General features: G+C 41.9%; 2 protein-coding genes across 3 annotated transcripts in view; one reads left to right on the top strand and one right to left on the bottom strand.

Moving 5' to 3' along the window:
* Positions 1 to 7461: 7461 nt before the first annotated feature.
* Positions 7462 to 18817, bottom strand: YIPF6 (Yip1 domain family member 6). Its single transcript, XM_045029539.1, has 7 exons — positions 18647 to 18817; positions 17441 to 17569; positions 16679 to 16757; positions 16217 to 16259; positions 12947 to 13072; positions 12672 to 12829; positions 7462 to 11987 (listed from the first exon to the last, which is right to left on the bottom strand). The coding sequence occupies exons 1-7, from the start codon at positions 18800 to 18802 to the stop codon at positions 11869 to 11871; spliced, it is 810 nt and encodes a 269-aa protein (XP_044885474.1). The 5' UTR covers positions 18803 to 18817; the 3' UTR covers positions 7462 to 11868.
* A 33-nt stretch (positions 18818 to 18850) lies between these two features.
* The window catches only part of OPHN1 (oligophrenin 1), a 127936-nt gene continuing 127084 nt past the window's right edge, over positions 18851 to 19702 (top strand). The window contains exon 1 of one of the 2 annotated variants that reach the window (XM_045029532.1): positions 18851 to 18881. The gene's annotated coding sequence lies outside the window, so the exon portion shown is untranslated. The remainder of the gene's footprint in view (positions 18882 to 19702) is intronic. The other variant, XM_045029536.1, reaches the window with a different exon arrangement.

The raw sequence follows: 19702 nt of genomic DNA, 5'->3' as shown, positions 1-19702 counted from the left end.
GGGTGAGCAAGAGACTTCCAGCCTTTTCTTTTTCCTCCACCCTCCCTCCCCCAACACCGATAAGTTCTCCAAGCAGATGCTAACAACCAAAGCGCCCTGGGTGCTCCCCGAAATACAACGTGCAGCGGGTGGAGCTTCCCAGCAACAGGCAGCTGGATTCTAGGGTGACCAGATGTCCCAATTGTATAGGGACAATCCTGATATTTGGGGCTTTGTCTTATATAGGCGCCTATTACCCCCCACTCCCTGTCCCCATTTTTCACACCTGCTGTCTGGTCACCCTAGCTGGATTCAGAGAGGAGGGCAAGCCCCTGCCCCTGGGGCTGCTCCCCTTCTGCTCAGAGTCCCCGGAGGAGCCAACCTTGCGCCCTCCGCAAGAGCAGCGGCTATCGGCTGCCGCAACCGGGATTCTCCCGCCCCCTGGCCGGGACTCCCGGCAGAGCCCGCCCTGGACACTTACCACCAGCCCCCTGCGCTGCTGCCCGGAGCTGGCAGGTAGCCACTGGGGGATGCTCGGCCACGCGGCGCCTTCTCACCCCCCCTGGCCCGGCCCGGCCCTTGGCCTCCGGCGCCTGGCTGCATCCGCGCCCCGCGCCGCTCCCAGGCAGGGGCTTCCCCCGCTCAGCTGCCAGCCGCTGGAGCAGCCGCGGACGGGCTGGGCCCCCCGCCCCGCCATGACATCAGCCTTCCCGGCTGCCGCACGCCTACCTGGGGGGAGCCGTACACCGCAGGGAGGAGGGGGGCTTAACCCTTCCCTGCCCCGCCCGGGGAGGGGGGCGGCGGACTGGGCTCGCCATGGCCCCGCTTTGCCACTGCCTCGCTCAGGAGCTTTGGGCAAGTGACGCAACCGCCCTTCAGCCGCCTCAGCTTGCCCGTCTGTAAAAGGGGACTGCGGCTGGCGTGCGGCGCGCTGGAGGGACAGCCTCGGGGCAGGGCTGGGCCTTGCTGCCCCTGGCTCTCATGGAGGCGAGCCACTTCCTAGCACAAAAAGCTTCAGCCGGGCAGCTCCCAGCCCTCAGCGGTCTGAGTTAGCCCATGTTGCCAGGGGGGTATGTTGGTCCTAAATCCCAGCCCCAGCTGCTGGACGGGGTGGAATGTGGCTGTGGGGATAATCCAGGTGTAGCTTTCCTTCTGGCCACTGCTACCTGCTGCCCAAACCATGCCTGGTGACTTCCCATCTTATCACAAGATGCCTCCAGGCACAAGGGGCAGAATTCTTACCAGGACAGCAAGGTTGCCAGGGGAAAAGCCCCATTGGGACCTGGTGGACCTGCAGAACACTCCCAAGTCCTGCACCCCAGAGTGAAGGAACAGGATCCAGCACTGCACTTAGATCTGGCTTCAGGGATTGACATACCCAGCTTCTGCTGCTTTGGAGAGCAAGAGCCTACTTGGATCCCAAATGCAAACAGTGTTCTCTATAGCAGAGGCCTGTGCTACCTTTAGCTCCAGGGCCAGATTCTAAGCTTTGAGCCACCTTTGCACCTCTTATGTTCTGGGGTGGAGTCAGAGCCCAATGTAAATTAGAGCAGCCTCTGTACTGCTCTAATTTACACTGAAACTGTCCACAGCCCCAAAGAGAGTATCCCGGGGGAAAATCTGCTATTTTGGATCCCATGATGTTGTCAGAGCAGCATACATTACGCCTTAGGACAGCACAACCTTAGGTCCCAAGGCTAAAGACCTGAGTTCTCCCACATGACAGTGCAAAGCACAACTGCTAGGTCACTTAGAAGAGTTTGTTTAAAAGGTGGAACACACATGCACACTCTATACCTTTTATGTTATCTCCCATTAGAACGGAGACAGAAAGATCCAATTAGATCATCCAGCCTTTGTCAATGCAAAGCTGCCCTATGCAGTACATTCCTAAGGGTTGTTTCTGGTCCAAGTATGAATAACTCCCTCAATGAGAACTGTGTTCCTTGGTTCTGGTCCAGTTGACCTCATTGTGACCTACATTTTCCTTTGCTCACTCTCCTCACTTTCTTTGTACTAATTCAAAGGGACACAGTCAACTTAAAGTAGAGTCAGACACTAAAAGGGGTTAATTTTTGACCAGTTCTACCTTTGGTGCCTGATTTAGGGTGTTGTTAATATTAATTTGGATAGTCTGGGTTGTAGGCTCGCCAATTTGTTGATCAGAAAAGTTCTTGTCCCGAATCAGACTCCACAGAATTTACAGAGGATCCTCAGGGGTATGACAGGAAGCTTACACTGAGACAGATATAGCCTTAAAGACTTATTAAAATAAATGAAGTAGTAATTAAATGGTAAAATAATCAAAGATACAAAGTTACAATTGTATTACTGATATTCAGAAGATACATATAGTATTATGGTATTATATGCTATAAAGCTTTGGTTAATATACTTACACCCTTCCTTGATAACCTGGTGGTAAGAGACACAGGACCAGCTTTGCCTCTGGCGGTTCAGGTTCTTCAATTCTTGAGTGACAGGTGCAAAGTTTAGAAGCTAGAGCTATCGAAGCTAACTTAGAATTTACTTAACTAACTTAAAACCTAATAAACAAAACTAAGAACAGAAGCTTAGGGAAACCAAGCTTAGCCTAGTCCCCTTGGAACTTAATGTTTGAAGAAAAAAAAAAACAAATACAGCCTACTAATAGTAGTTGTCATAGATAGATAGAATACTCTAGCGAGGTGGGTCACCTCTTTTATAGGGCACAAGTGCCTGAAGTCCTTCCTCCTATGCCCAAATTTCATTCCTCACCCACAAAAATGTGAGGGTACGCTTACTCCATAGGCTACTATGTTTGTGCGTATTGATGACATGTACATACGCACATATGTTATTTATGGTCTTTAGTCATTTCAGTTCTTTCCTTGTGGTGTACCTGTTAAGGCATGGGTACAAACTTGGAAACCCCCTATACCATTTTTCCATTATCTATTCCCCCCTCCCCCGTTCCTCACAACTTCTTAACTGCTGCAAATGGACCATTTTGATTACCACTACAAAAATTTTTTTTTCTCTCCTGCTGGTAATAGCTCATCTTAACTGATCACTCTCGTTAGAGTGTGTATGGTAACACCCATTGTTTCATGTTGTGCGTGTGTATATATACACATCTTCCTACTGTATTTTCCACTGAATGCATCCGATGAAGTGGGCTGTAGCCCACAGAAGCTTATGCTCAAATAAATTTGTTAGTCTCTAAGGTGCCACAAGTACGCCTGTTCTTTATGTGGGGTGAGATTTTCAAAGCTTTCTGCGGGATTTTAACCACACAACTCCCTCTAAAATGAATGAGTGTAGAGTGATAGATCTTCCACGCTGCTCTGAAAATTCCAACCATGCTGAATAACCACCAACTTCCTTAAAACTATAAAGAGTTGGGCAAATATTGTAAATACATTTCCAAGTATTAGTCCAGACTTTAAAAGAATTTGCTTTGACTGTAGTCATTTTGTGACTTTTCTAGCAAACTAGTTTACTGATTAAAAAAAATGTCAATAGAGGTAAATAGAAGAGTGCCCTAAGGATCTGAACTGGGACCAGTGCTGTTCAACATACTCAAATGGTTTGGAAAAAGGGCTAAGCAGTGAGGTGGCAAAATTTGCAGACGATACAAAATTATGCAGAATAGTTAAGTCCAAAGCTGACTGCAAAGAGTTCCTAAGGGATCTCACAAAACTGGGTAACTGGGCAACAAAATGGCAGATGAAATTCAATGTTGATAAAACCAAAGTAATTCACATTGGAAAACATATTCCCAACTGTACATACAAAATGATGGAGTCTAAATTAGCTGTTACCACTCAAGAAAGATCTTGGAATCATTGTGGCTACTTCTCTGAAAATATCTGCCCAGTGTGCAGCGGCAGTCAAAAAAGCTAACAGAATGTTAGGAACCATTAGTAAACAAATAGATAAAACAGAAAATGCTACTATATAAATTCATGGTAAACCCACACCTTGAATACTGTGTGCAGTTCTGGCCACCTCATATCAGAAAAGATATTAGAAAGGGATAAAGTACAGAAAAGGACAAGAAAAATGATTAGAGGTATGGAACAGCTTCCATACAAGGAGATTAAAAAAAATGGGATTGTTCCATTTAGAAAAGAGACAACTAAGGGTGGATATGATAGTTATAAAACCATGAATGGTCTAGAGAAAAAAGTGTTATTCACTCCTTCACATATCACAAAAACCAGAGGTCATCCAATGAAGTTAATAGGCAACAAATTTAAAACAACAAAAGGAAGTACTTCTTCACATAATGCACAATTAGCCTGTGGAACTCCTTGCCAGTGATGTTGTGAGGCCAAATGTATAAACCAGCGTTCAAAAAATAATTAAGTTCATGGAGGATAGGTCTCTCAATGGCTCTTAGCCAAGATGGTCAGGGACACAGCCCCACGTTTGGGTGTCCCTAAACCTCTGGCTGCCAGAAGCAGAGACTGGATGACAGGGGATGGGGTCACTCGATAAGTTGCCCTGTTCATTCCCTCTGAAGCATCTGGCACCAGACACTGTCAGAAGACAGGATACTGGACTAGATGGACCATTGGTATGATCCAGTATAGCCATTCTTATGTTCTTAGGAAAATAGGTTCTGTATTCTATTCCTAATTCCTGGGGGCATCAAATCCCCCCAACATATTCTTTGTTAGATTTAGTGCCCTAATTTATCTATTCCTCTATGATCAAGGTATCCTCAAAATAGTTTTCTCAGCTTAGAGAGAAGGATTTTTCTCTTTACCCCTTCCCGTCCCTGTCCTCTCCGAAAACCACAAAAACATGGATTTTCAAATACAGGCATTAGCAAAAAGCTTTTGACAGACTAATCTTGCTAACATTCCTTTTACTAATATGTAAAAAAACATAGCACCTTGCTATTAAATAGCAAACACTCCATAATCATGGTCCTATCTTTAAATCTGTTTAAGCAAAAGCTGACAGGTGGGCAGAAGTTTACTACCAATTGCACAATTACTGTAATGTCATACTGATTAGAAGATGCTATGAGCCTAAAAGTATCTTATAATTACTGCATTTAGGTGATAATATTCACTCAAGTATTTGCTCAATTTTTCACCAAACCAGAACTTGCCAAGAGTAAAAGTACATTAGTAGTGAGCAATTACTGCAAAATTTGCAAAAGCAAGGCAAACTGTTGTGTTTAAGAACTTTAAAAGACTGAAGAGAAGACTGGAAGAAGTCTCTTCCATCTCTATGATTTTCTGCAAGCAATTTTATCATAGAATCATAGAATCTCAGGGTTGGAAGGGACCTCAGGAGGTCATCTAGTCCAACCCCCTGCTCAAAGCAGGACCAAACCCAACTATCTGATGTTGTATCTCTCATGTTTTTTGTTACTTTAAAAAATAAATTCATGTTTAATCATCCTCCAGTGACTTAGCATTGTTTAAAAATACCCTGTTCCTTTAAAAATAAAATCTCTCCACTCCCCCCTCAAAATACAATAAATGAAGTTATAGAAGAGGCAAAATTGATGAAATCCATACAGTGAAACTCAAACTCATTCAAATGACAGAATCTACCAAGCTGGTGATTGCAGAACTCTGAATTCCATGTACTGCATTTCACAGCAGAGATTATGCTCACAAAATAGACTTGGAATGAAAGAACAGGCTGATGCATGTTTCTTAAATCCTCCTTGGGGTGTGTGAAGGGGGACTTTGAAGCACACAGATGCAAATATTAATTTCTTTTCTTTATTGATGCAATTAAAAAGCAGTTTCTTTTCAAAGGTAATGCTGCCCTCCTGTGGCCACTTGGGCAAGAATATTTTTCAAGTAAATCAGATTTAACATTAACAGCTTGGTTACACACCATTTAGGAGGGCAAGTAGCTAACCACTGCTTATTTAACACTGACAGTCCACATATGGGCATGGCAGCAGAGCAAGTAGGAAGCACATCAAGAAGTAATATGCGTAGAGAGTGAAAAATGTGATTGTGTTGTTTCCCTAGTCCTAGATGCTCCCCAAGAAGTGTGACTGGTACTTGGAATAGCATTTGCACTTTGTAACCTGAGAATAACAACTACAAGTAGTATATAAGTACACCTTTCGGTAGCTGGCTCAAATCCAAGCCAGTCTGTAGTAGCTGAAAGTCCTCATCCAGTTGCTATTACCACCTGCCAGGTCTCTGCAGGCTAGTAAGTAAGCACATGCTATTGTTACTTCCTCTTACTTCAGTACCTGAATCAAACACAGTAGTGATTAGACATATATGCATGTTTTTTGCATGTTGCATGACCATTAGTAACAGCTAGCCCCTCATGAAGTAAGTAGTTCCTTGGCTGCAGGAACACAGCTCTTAAAAGGGGAATTTAGTTCTATACACAATTTTATCTGCTTGGAAGGGACGTTACTACAGGGCTAATCAATGCAGTAAGCAGATTCAGCATGAAGAGTGGGTTACCTATGCTTTGTAACATAGCCTGGCTGTACAATCATGCAGTGAGAACTATCACTAATAGAAATGTGCATCTATGATTATTAATCTTTTGAAACCAGATATGGATGAATTCATTCCTAAGTCTTTCATTGGAAAGGTGGGTAACTCCAAATAGCAGCTCAGTTAGTAAGCTGTACTAAAAAGCAGGAGTTCTACAGTACCAACCAGGGTCATGTTATGACAAAAAGTTATATGTGGAAAAGCTCCCCCATTGACCAGGTCTTGAGAGACTACACATTAGTTTTGGCATGTTTTCAGTGAATCAGTGACAACAGCAAACTACTCCTGCTAGACAACTGAAATTAGGTTCTTTGCTTCCTGATGTTCATATTGGTGGGGACTATGATCAGCTGCATTCGGGGACATTGAAAGTTTAGTAACCCTTTCACCTGAAGAAGCCTATGTGAGTGGACAAGTGTGAGAGGGGCACAGATTAAGCAGAAGGAGAATCAATATGGATCAGGATCAGCCGGAGTACAATTATTAAAAAAAGCCACAGAAGTGTTCCTCCCGTTAAGACACAGGTTTTCAGTAGTGAATAGGATAAGTCCTACTAGGACTTTTTCTACCCCGCTTTGCACCTTGGTGAGTACACGTGAAAACTGGGTGCAAAATACTACCATGTCAGAATTCACCACTTACTTATACCCATGGGAGCATTTTACAAGCACAAAACCCAAGCTAAAAAGGAAAAAGAAGAACTGCTTCTTTCCCCATCCTTCCTTAATTCAGACCATCTTCACTGAAGACCACATAAAACTCATGGTCCTTTGGACAAAGGCTGGATAGGATTTCCTTTAGAGCCTTTCACAAGAATGCTCACGGCCCCATAGGTAGCTGCTGTGTTCCCAGGTCCTGGTAGCTCAGGTTGCATAATGCTTACAATAAAGATTGTCCAAATTGGCATTTAAAAAAAAAAGTTAACATTATGGAGAACTGCCAGCTAGCATAGATCCTAGAGTACAGTCAACAGTACAGTCCATACGCTACTTTCAAATCACACACGTTCTATGTCCCTTTCAGTATTTTATTACTTTAAAATTTAACAAATAATTTACATGTTCTCTTTTTCACAGGTCTGGTATGTATAAGGGAAGAAGATCAAACTTAATTCAGATTCAAAGGGATTTTCAAAACTTACAAGTGACAGTATCAAAGTTTGAGTGGGAAAGAATAGTGGTTTATACATCAGAAGAGCATCTGCTTTCGCTACAGAAAAATTATACATTTCGTTAAGGCAAAAAGTCTACTCTACTCCCCATGCCCTGACCTTCCCCTCTCCCCACCACCAGCTTTAAAACGGAAAGAGACTTTTCCCCCTTGGTAAGTAAGACAGTAAGTGACCATATGCATCCTCAAATCATAAACTTAAATAAATATTGTGCTTATATGGATTAACTGTACACATTCTTTTGGAGGAATACAAAGATATAAGCCAGATGCAATGAGTATACGATTTACAATCAGATCAGCATGTTGAGAGTAGATTTAGAACCACTCATTATATGTTACCCCAGGACTTCATAAAATGCTGTTTTGAAGGAACATAGTCAACTGGAATTAGTCAGTTTCTAAAGATAAATTAGAAGTAGGTGCAGGTGTTACACCTGCCCATGTTTGTGATTTTACAGTTTCATTTTCCTATTTTTAAATCCTTTACCTCCACCCAAATGCTGTGGGAACAAATCAACTTAAACAGCAGTAAGCTAACTGTAAACAAAATGCTGTCAAATTTTATTCAGCTAGAGTCATCTTTGTACCTGCTGTTAATAACAGAAAAGGCTTCAGACAGAAGTGTGATTTTTTTCAGTTGCTGTTATCCCTTTAAGTTGTGTCCCCAAACCTCACAAAGGGAAGATTTGCTGTACACACACAAAATTTCAATCATACTATGTTGTGAATAATAAACGAAGAGTGCAAATCTTCTCTCTCCATCTAACAGATAAACATCTGTAGACTGGTTCTTTACCTGTCCACATATTAGTATGGAAACATTTTATCAATAGGTACTTCAGGTTACCCATAACTATTTTAGGTGTATTTTAACTACAGCAATCACGAGCAATGTGTGCGTCTTGGTTAAATCACTCCAGAACACATACATTTCGGACATCACAATCAAACTCTTAAGATGGAGAGTCCTCAGGTTATAGTAATATCTTTGCTCTATAGTCAGTCAACTTCCTGTTCACAAGCATCATAGAAAATTAGACAAATTTTAGCTTCTAGCTTTTATGAACTGAAATAAAATTAACAGAAAGGAGCAACTGTGAAGCCATACAACTTGATGGCCATATTCAGGGCTGCTTGCCTTCTTAGCATATTTTTTGGTAAGATAAGGCTTTGTTTACAAAAAGGGTTAGACTTTCAAAAATGCAAACATTTCCCTTCCTCCTTCAGCTAATAGACCAAGACAGATATTCAGACAAGCTTCTTCAAAACAGATAATAATAATGCTGTATAGAGATTTATTTTTAAAGGGGTTTATTGCATACTTGAAATAAATTCCCGTTAATACCAGTGTAAGTGCAGTTGGGTGGATTTACTGTGACAATGAACTGTAGCAACTAGAAGCAGTGATGGTTTAAAAAAAAAAAAAGTAGCTTTATTCAACTGGAAGCATGAAACTTCAGAATATATACAGTTCCTCACCTGCATCCTGTTGTCACTGCGAAAGACTAGGGAGTTATGCTTTCTAAACACATGTATCTGCATTTATAGACTACTGCTTTGAAAGGGGGCAGTTTCCATGCTCAAAGGCATTACTGCTACAAGCCAAAAGTTACACCTTTACTGTATAACCAGAACATTTTCCCCTACCCCTTTTCACATTAAAAACTCTGTAGACTAAAAACCCTATAATGGCTACTTTTAAATGATAAAAATAACCCTCCTCCGCCATTCACAACCTAAGAGCAATATATTAATTCTCATAGAACAAGCCACCTTGAAGCTCAGAAGTAAACAAAATAAAGCATGAATGGAGGGTTTTAAATCATGCTTCTCACAACATTTGTAGTTTAAATTAAAAACGCTTCTTTCCTGACAATTGTCTCCTCTCAAGGAGATATTGATAAATTCTAATGTTAGTTATTTTAAAGAAATTCACATACCTGACAGTTTAAATCATAAGAGACACTGGGGAAAAAGAAAAACCAAATCTTTCAGAAAAGACTGACTTTCTGGAAAGTGTGCACATCTAGGTTTTGATTATGTAATTCTTACTCTTATAAACAATTCCACTGACCTCGATGAGAGTACTCATTTGAGTAGGGAATGAAGAACTGGGCCCAAAGAGTCTAATTTTAATGGTCTAACAGATTTTCTATCTTTTTCACTTGCCTAAGATATTTGTTTTTGACATCTTATAAAGTGCACTTGATTTAACTGGACTGAAAAGGTGAACTGCACAGCTTTAAAAACAAATATACAAAGCCATTTCACATCCCAGATCAGTAACAATGAGTATGAACTTAAAAATGCACTATTGCATTTTACAATTAAGTATCTGAATACTTGCACCTCCCTCAGCAGCAAATGAATATAGCATAAGAAAGGCAGTAAATGAAGCTGTCTGTTCCACAAACTCACTGACGTCAACTGTTGCAGACAGGAAGAAGCAGGAGCCTAAATTCAGGTCTTTGCAGGGAGTAACTAAATCAGTTTTCTCCCCCTTCGCACCCGCCAAACAATCAATTTCTTACAATCTACAGTCAGTCAGTGATTTGGGATCCTAAATGTGTGTCTATGAGAGTGTTTAGAAAAAGATTTGCACTTCATATTTAAAAATAAAACTAAGTATATTTACATCTCAATAGGATCTGACTATTCAATTTCTGGACAATTTTGCATCTGCTACTACATGAGAAAGCATGAAATTATGTTCATCTTTACAATGAACTATATATTTGAACAGCAACTTTCTCCCCCCTACCCCCAACCCCAAGTTTTGATGTTCTGCAGCTCTCCTTGTGTGTTGCTTACTATACAACACAAATAACCTCTGTGTGACTCTCAAAGAGTACCTATGCAGGAGGTTATCTTTGTGTCAGAGATGGACTGGCACATTTGTGTATCTGTATCAGCTTCTGCAGAACAGGCATGTACACATAGCACATATTTGAAGGAAGATTCCATCCCCGTTTATAAATATTCAGTCTAAATCTACAGAAATTTCATATTTCCCCCTACCAAAAGCAGGAGCCATATGCACAAATGCTAACATTTACGTGGAAGTGCCACCCCTCTAAACACCAAATATAAGTCACTAAGCAATTAAGCACCAGATCCGCATACTAGTTCAGAACGGCCAACACCTTCACTTATGGACCATTTAATTCATTCCTCCGTCCTAAATATTATAACAGGTTTGAGTCCTTGTTTTGTATGCTAATGGGCAAACGTCTCAAGTACCAAAAGTTCAGTTCACTCAGCAGGAATTCATTGCAGCGATGGTACACTGCTCTCCAACTGCCCAATTCTCTGTTCAAAAGTTGCAGAGTGATAGCTGGGCAATCAGTGCCATCACCTTCAAAGTATAGAGTCTGAAGCCTTTCTCTGCACTTTGACATTCTGATCTTGGGTTACCAAACGGAAATTTGTAAGCGTCCAGTGCAAACAACATCTCCTCATGAAACTGTATGGATCAGTTAGTGTCACACTAGTATTTGAGACATTTAGCTTGTGAACTGTTCCCAACACACATGAAATGACTGAAGTGCATAAGTGCACAAGAGCAGTTTGCATCAGTATGAACAGAAACAGCTCCCTTAGACATGCTCTGATGAAGAAAAGCATGGAGCAAACATGCGTATTTTTGCTGAGACCTGAAATTTGATCTGAAAAGGAAAAATTATTGCCCCTGTGATGCACCTTGTATAGATTTCACCTCTTTGCACATCTAGGAGAGAGACAGGATTTAGATACCCTTCTTCCCTACCCAGTATGGGTCAGAAAATGTGTTCTATTATTCATAGGGCAATATTCAATTTAAAGAGAACTCGAAGCATGAACTGGAATTCTGCTAAGTCAGATAGTTATTACCTAGTCTTCAGTTATCAATTTTCTTGAAGTTCCAAGATAGGATTTTATCCTCTCCATTCTCACAGAAACTTCCTTCCCTAGTCTGCATTCCTCAGATGAGACAGTCTCTTCTCAGACTGGGCATTTTATTTATACTAAACAGCAGGATTAAATAAAATTCAGTAGCTGGATTTCTGCATCTTTCGAGCAACTGGCTCCTTGTATATCTCATTCTTAGAAATGATGAATGCTTCAGCTCTCTGGCTTTATTCCATAGCCTGCTTTTTTTACGGTATGCAATATCTATGAATTGGAGATAAAGTCCACAAATTAACAGCAGCACTTATGAAAACTTCCAGTTCTTTGTTGTGCAGTCTCTGTTGAGCCCTCATCACTGAGGTGTAAAGGTGAGAATCATCCAGCTGATAACAAAGTAGAAGAGGAAGATGGGGTAAACAACAAGAGCTTTGCGATTTGGAGGCTGGCTGTCTGCCAGAAAGGCTGTGGATGCTGGTGACAAAGAGAGAACACACACTTGAAATGTGCACAAAGCTAAAAGATTTTCAAACTGAATCAGAAACCAGTAAATGTTTCTAAATTAGGGTCTCCTGTAAATTTAAAGGTGAAGGGAAAAGCTATAATAAAGACTCCCACATTTTGTGCTAAAGACATTTCTCCCCCTCACTACTCGTATGTCTTCCTTTATCAGCTGAAAAGAAAACATTTGGAGGATGTTACATGCCAAGCGACATATTTTCAAAATAAGACTAGCAGAAATAGTGCAAAAATGTTTACATTACATAAGTGTTTTCCAGTGGTATTTAACATAAGCCAGGAAATAAAGCCCCCAATACTCCTATGTTGGTGTAATATACTGTTTTTCTCTTCTTCAAAAGAGACATATAGCAACCCTTCCTCCAGGCAAAAAATGCTAACTGCAGAGCAAATGTGAATCTGTCAACATGGCTATGACCAGGAGCATCAGCTGGGGCACGGGGAAGGGCAGACTCTCTTTCACCCCAAGGGCTGAGAGTGCTGCTTCCACAAAACCTCACCAACTTGGAGAACCCAAACCATGATCTCTTCTTGACTATAGCAGACTGCCTGGCAGACCAACCTTTCTTAACAGCAAAATCACTAAACTCTTCATTCTTTTGCATCCATGATACAGTTTTGTTGCTAAAACTTCCTTACCTAGGGTTGACCAGCCAAACATAGCCATCACTACAACAAGTCGCACAATGAAGCTGACAGTCCCCGAGCTTGCTAGTAGTACCAGCCTGCACACGAGCATAGCCACTGTCAGAGGCAGGACACAGTAACCCAGGACACACAGGCTCTGAAAAAAAGATCTAGAAGAGGGCAAAGGGAGATGGAGGAAGAAAGACAAGGAAGTTGTGTCTGAGTAACAAAAATGTTATTCCACGCACTGGAGCATTTTCATTACTATTGTTCACATGTATACTCACATGGTTCCTCCAAGTAGTTTTGAGTTTAGTGTAATGACAACTGCTCCAAACCAGATGATAACAAAGACCTCAGCAAACTGGGGACCTCCATCTTCTTTACTGTCTGCTGACCCTCCCTGAAGCATCCTGAGGCAGAGAATAGAGCAAAATACTGAATGAACACAGGGCAGTAACTATATTTCATTTTTTATTTATAACGTCTGTATTAAGCCTAAGAGATGATGATTCTCAGGTAGGTTGGAGTCAAATTTCTCTTTATTATTTGAGTAGATAGCATGATCAGTTCTGTACAAAAGTGAAGAAGACAACTCCTGCCCCGTGGAGTTTATAGTGCAAATTAGACAGAAAAAAGGTACTTCAATAATACAACGATGGAGGCCATACAACAGTGGATGGTCAAAGGAAGGTCATATCTTAAAGTGGCATGGAGGGTTTGTTTATTTTTAAACAGATTTGGATGCACTGATTACTTTGAGAGATTATCAACACATACATTAAGAAAGGTTTTGAATGAGACAGGACTGATACACAAAGATAAGGAAAGTCAGAAAGGCAGCACAGAAGAAGGTATGAAAGAGGTAGTAATGGACTTTGTCCCATAGATCAACAAACACTTTCCAAAGGCAAACTTTATTCCCATTTTACAAGTGATTTACTCAAGGAGAAACAATGAGTCAGTAGAGTTACAAGCAACAGAACTCAAGTCTCCTGATTTGGAGTCCTGAGTTCTATCCATTGAACCATAATATGAGGGACTAAAAGCGAGGCTTGGATAGATTAAACAAATGTGACCTAATTGAAAGGTATGCCATTTTAAAAGCATCATTTCTCTAAAAGATTTTATCTACAACTGTTACATGTAATATCCAAGATTACTACAACTGAAAGATGAGAAAAATTAGTTAATTTGCTCCAGTTTCTTTACTTTGTGCAGTTGACAGTACTTTATGTGTAATCAATTTCTCCATTTTGTTGATGTAGATAATTCACGTGACCACTTAAAAAAAAATAGGAGAGTGCAACTTAAAAAAAAAAAAAAAATTGTCCAGGGAGACTCAGGAGCAGGTGTAACTAGTGTAATGGGAATGAGGCTCACAAAGGTCTTATTACACTGTTCTGGCAGTGTAAGGATGTCTTAGTGTAAATGAGAATCTAAAGTACATATATGGCCCCTATTACTTTAGTATCCAAGCACCTTACAATCTTTAATGTATTTATCCTCACAACATTCCTGCAAAGTAGTGAAATACTATTAACTATCTTAAGGTGGGGAAATAAGATACAGAAACTCAGTGATATGCCCAAGGTCACACAAGCAAAGCAAGGAATTGAACCTGGATCTAAAGATAAAAAGGAGAGCTCAGAGATGCAAGACAGGTAATCACCACCATTTTGGCTGTCACCAGGTATTGAACCAGGGACTTCTGAAAAATCTGCAGGGCCTCATTCTGGTCAGTGCCTTTTACTATGTTTGTACAGTGCCTATTACAAGGGGGTCCTAATCTAGCTGAGGCTTCTAGGTGCCACTCCAATATAAATAGTAATGTCAAAACTACTTTCAATATTACTCGATGTCAAACTGATGATGCTCTTTCAACACAGTTATAATCTGGTGGGGAATATACTGATGATAGTATCTGGTACACACCTTTTAGTTCCATATGCCTTCAGATCATTTAAAGTAACTTAATTTGGGGGGTATTAATTCCTACCTCATTGGAATGAGGAAAGTAGTAATTAGTGTTCACAATACTTTGCAAATATGAAATGCTAAGTGATGTATTCTTAGCTCTGCTCTACACCTGGGGGGGGGGGGGGGGAAGAAATCAATCTAAGTTACGCAACTTCAGCTACATGAATAACGTAGCTGAAGTCAATGTCTTAGATCAACTTGCCATGGTGTCTTCACCACGGAACTGCTGCCGCTCTCCCATCGACTCTGCCTGCGCCTCTCGCGGCGGCAGAGTACAGGAGTCAACAGGAGAGCGCTCGGGGGTTGATTTAGCGCATCTAGACTAGACAAATTGACCCCCGCTGGATCGATCGCTGCCCAATGATCCAGCGGGTAGTGTAGACACACCCTAAGAGTATTGCTATATTAAACATGTATTCTGCAGTAGAACCCAGAGGGCCTAATCCAGACTGGGGCCACATTGTGTTGTATGCCTAACACATACACGGTCCATGCCCTGAAAAAATTACAGACAAGATGACAAGTTAAATGGATGGAGGAAGACAGTCAACAATATACAATTTTTATGTACATGCACATTTATTTTACCATAGATAAAAAGTCAAATTATCCCCATGGTGGGTTTGTTTTTTCTAACACACAACACTGGTCAGGTGAAAAGGGGAACAGTCGATAGCTATAGCTTCCAGACCATTAGTACAACTCATGGATGACTTAGTACTGCAGCTGTGTATGTAAAAGGAAAAGTGATATAGTAACTAGTTTTTTTTAGACTAGTATCTTAACAGTTATGCCTTATGGACCATCAACTCATTGCTGCAAAAGTTAAGGATGGTGTTATTTTAACTAGTAGAATCAAAGCCTTGCTCGTTTGTCTTTTCATACCCCCATACAGATTCAAAACAGACTGCCTGTGGGATCTATAACTCAACCATGTTGTGCGAAGGGCAAATAGAAACTTATTCTAATATATAAACTTGCCCTATGGAATATCGCCTCCTGATCCATCCATGCTAACAGCACTTTAACAGTCAAAAGAAGCAATTAAGGCTTTCGTGCTTTACAATTATGCAGCAAAACAACAACAATTTAGCAGACTATCAGTAGCGTAAGTTTGCTTTGGAAGCTGCCCTCAGTTTTATTTTGAAATGACAAATGGGTAACAAAAAACACAATAAGCCCAGAGTTTTCATATCATGAGTGTCTCACTATGGATGAGCAACAAAGCTTGCATTTTTCTTTCTGGATAATGCATATGAAATATAGAACATTCAGCCCAAAGAATACTTGCTGTACACACTAAAAAGCAAGAATTACCAGGACCTCTGTAGTTTTCGATAGAATTTATCCCCAAGATAGCAGGGCTGGACAGGAATAATTTATTACCTACATTTACCCTAAAATCCCAAATAAAAAGAGATGCCCTTAATAAGTTTAGGGTTTTAGAGAGTCAATTGCTCATATAAGTTTCACCATTAATATCTGTAGCACACCAGCCTAAGCACTAGAGTAACCTGACCATGACATGTCAGAAATTCCCTCCTCCATTCGCACATAGAAAGATAACAGATACTTACAGTGCAAGTGACACACACAGCACCAAAGGACCCCAAAGATCCCCTGTAGAGAAAGAAACAGAATGACATCAGATACTGATGTTCAGAACAGTATCTCTCTAGCAAAAAAGAGTATTAAAACAGCCCAGTGTATCCCTTTTCCAGTTTCCAATCCCATAATTGCCATAGCTAACATATGGCATCATATACTGTATATAAAGATGTTCTTAATTTGAATGCGTCTGGACTCATTCTGATAAACAGTTCACTTTAAAGAGATGTCAGTATTGTTCTGCCTCTTCACACAACTGCCTCGTTTGCTTTTGTTATTCTGTATCTTGCAGAGAAACAACATACGGATATTCTATTTTCCAGATATTTCATTAAAGCAAAGACTTTGTCCAATCCATGCAGTGGCTTTTAGGAATATTTGTCTTGTAATGTTGGTCTTCCCAAGATTTAGAAAATCTGATTGATACGTACAGTCTCTGAGGAGTGCGCTGCTCTTTTTGGGATACATGACATGCACAAATTTCTTTCCAACTGCCTTTAGATCTCTCATCTGAAACACACAAGTGACATCTCTAGTACACCATTTCACAGGTATTAAAGTGTCAAAAAAAATGAAGAAGGAAATACTTTTGCAAGCTACAAATCATAACATATCTCTGATATTAAATCAAGAGATATTTGGGTCAGATGCTTTCTATAGCATGCCTTATAATAGTATAAAAATTAGATTCACAGCATAATGAGTCCCAGTGCATGAAATCAGCTAGATTGCTCTTTTCATAACATCCAGCTAATAATGTTATTTGTTTGCTGCTCCAAGAAGAGGAAATTTCATTGTCTGGCTAATTCCCCACCCGATTGATGCCCTGGCAACTACAGAAATTTTCAGTGGGTCACAGAGAACAAATTTGAGGATTTTTATGTTTGTAATTGAGATTCCTTGCCCAAAGGAGTTTTTGTTTTGTAAAATTTTGAATTTTAAAATTTACAACCAACTACAAGGCAAGAAAACCAACGTTTCTTGTTGTATTTGGCCCAAGGGATCAGAAAAACTTCATATGTTATCACAGACACAGTAAAGCAGTTTTCAGCCTTTTTTCATTTGCAGATCCCAAAAAATTTCAAATGGAAGTGCGGATCCCATTGGAAATTTTAGACATAGGCTGAGGACCCACAAGGGTCCATAGACCACAGGTTGAAAACCACTGCAGTAAGTAAGGGATATAAACTCACAATAGTATCCTTAACGGGTTCATCCAATGTGGAGTAGTCTTCATCAGGGGAGTGAGATCCAACAGGAACTGTGATCTCCCCTTCCACTGGAATATCTTCTGATATTGACACATCTGAGAGACCTGCAAACTAATCGTTTTTTTAAATTTTTTTTTAAATACAGAAAATAGCTGATGTTTGCCTAGGACTTTTTCCTGCAGAGTATAAAGAAAGTAATGAGCAATCTAACTTATTTAAATATTCTCTTTGTAAAGTAATCTGTATTCTAGTAGCAGCCTCCCTATTTCAAACAATTCACAGCTAAGAGGCAAGCCACAATGTGTGAGCAGGGGGGACCATAAATACAATCAAAGGTTATTTTCTTCTTCTTGTCAATAAACCCCAGGTACTCCCTCCCCTGCTACCTTATGACTTGGGTTTGTCCTTATTTACATTGTAAGCTCTCCAGGTCAAGCTACAAGACTTGTCTATGTCCTGTAAAGAGCTATGTACATTAATGATGCTACATCATTTTATAATGACAGCAATACATTTAAGCACAGCATGAAAACAAGGACCACTGTAAAGTGAACAACATACACCTATCTATATCCCCAGTATAAACTACACAGATGAAGCACCAAATGAAGCATATGTGAATAATACATTTATTTCTCCACCACCAGCAGCTGTAACAGGATTTTTGTTGTTGAGGGATGCAAGCAAATAAAGAGTAGCCTGGTCTGCGCTGAAGGGAACCCTGTTCAGGAGGGCTACAAAGTGACAGAGGAAAGTTTCTGGAATAATACTATTGTTGTGCTTGACTCTAACATCTACGGGGGGGGGGGGGTTATTTAAGCCTTCCTCCTCATCCCCTTGAGTTAGCGCAACTGGCTCCAAGTTACAGGTGAAGAAACCGAAGCACAGAAAAGCGAAGTGGCTTTCCCAAGGTCTCACAGAAAGTCAGTGGCATCGATGGGAAACAAACCTGCCCCATTCGAACCACTAGACTCCACTTTTCCCCCAAGCCCAGGAAGCCATGAGCCACCCACAACCTCTAGACCCTCCCCTCAGCTCAGCCGCTGGGCTGAACCCCACACCCCAGCCAGGAACGGAACCCAGGAGTCCGGGCGCGCCCCCTCTCCAGCTCTGGCCCCTCCACGCAGGCGCGACGGTGCTGGGTCTCCCCCATACATCCCGGGGCCGGGCCACCGCCCCCTGTCTCACCAGCGGTTTCGCAGCTCCCCCAGCCCGGCTCTCTTCTGCCTCCGCCATCTTGGCCCCGCTACCCCGCTTGCCGCTGATGCGACGTGGAGACGGATTCAGCACCTCATCGGCCCGCGCAGCGCGCGTGGAGATTGCGTCATTCGCCCGAGTATCCATGGCAACGCCGGACCCAGCCACCGGAGGGGCCGCAGGCGTAACAGCCGAGATTTAAAGGGACAGACGCCGCCGACTCAAGGTGGGGAAGGGGACACGGCGCAGAGCCTCGCCTCTTAAAGGGCCACACGCACCCTCACAAAGGAGAGTTCTCAGTCTCTGTCATTAACCCTCCTTCCCGCCACACACACATTCAGAGGCACGATCCCCGCATGGAGGGTCTGCAGGGAAGCTGTCTATAGGCACATGCAATGCCCTTGGGTCCCGCACGCTAATCCGGGATACTCAGGGCCCTGCCTGTATGGGGCCATTTGCAGCTCACAAGCCAGCTGGAAGCTCCTGCCTGCCCGAGAGGGGAAGGCAGCTCACTCCTCCCCATGCACACTCTTCCCACTTGGGATACAGCAGTGGGGGGCCTGCAATCTACCTGGGGTCTGAGTGGCCCCCAGGGGAGAGCAGAGAAAGTGGGGGTGCCTTGGAATTGGGCAGGGCCGGCTCCATGCACCAGCCAAGGAAGCAGGTGCTTGGGGCGGCCAATGGAAAGGGGCAGCACGTCCAGGTCTGCGGCAGCAATTCAGCGGCGGGTCCCTCTCAGAGCAAAGAGGTGGCAAAAAAGCTGGAGCCAGCCCTGGAATTGGGGCAGGCAGCCTGGCACCCTACAGTGATGCCCTGTGCTGGATGAGGTGTGTCAGGATGAAATGACCCCACACATCAGCGAGAGCTGGGGTTGAGAAGGACATAGTGGAAAGATTCATACCTTGTATTATCCACCTAGCTATCTCGAGTGCCCATCACTGCAGCATCCCACCCTTATAAGTGATTTTGTCCAACCTTCATAAGTGTCTCTGGCTTCCTAAATCTTTATATTGGTTATACAGAATTCCCTGCTGGTGGTTTTTTCTC

Source organism: Mauremys mutica, chromosome 9 (assembly GCF_020497125.1).
Source record: "Mauremys mutica isolate MM-2020 ecotype Southern chromosome 9, ASM2049712v1, whole genome shotgun sequence".
NCBI classification, from domain to species: Eukaryota; Metazoa; Chordata; order Testudines; family Geoemydidae; genus Mauremys; species Mauremys mutica.
Note: the sequence above shows the minus strand (reverse complement) of the source record. Positions and strands in the feature narration are given on the sequence as shown.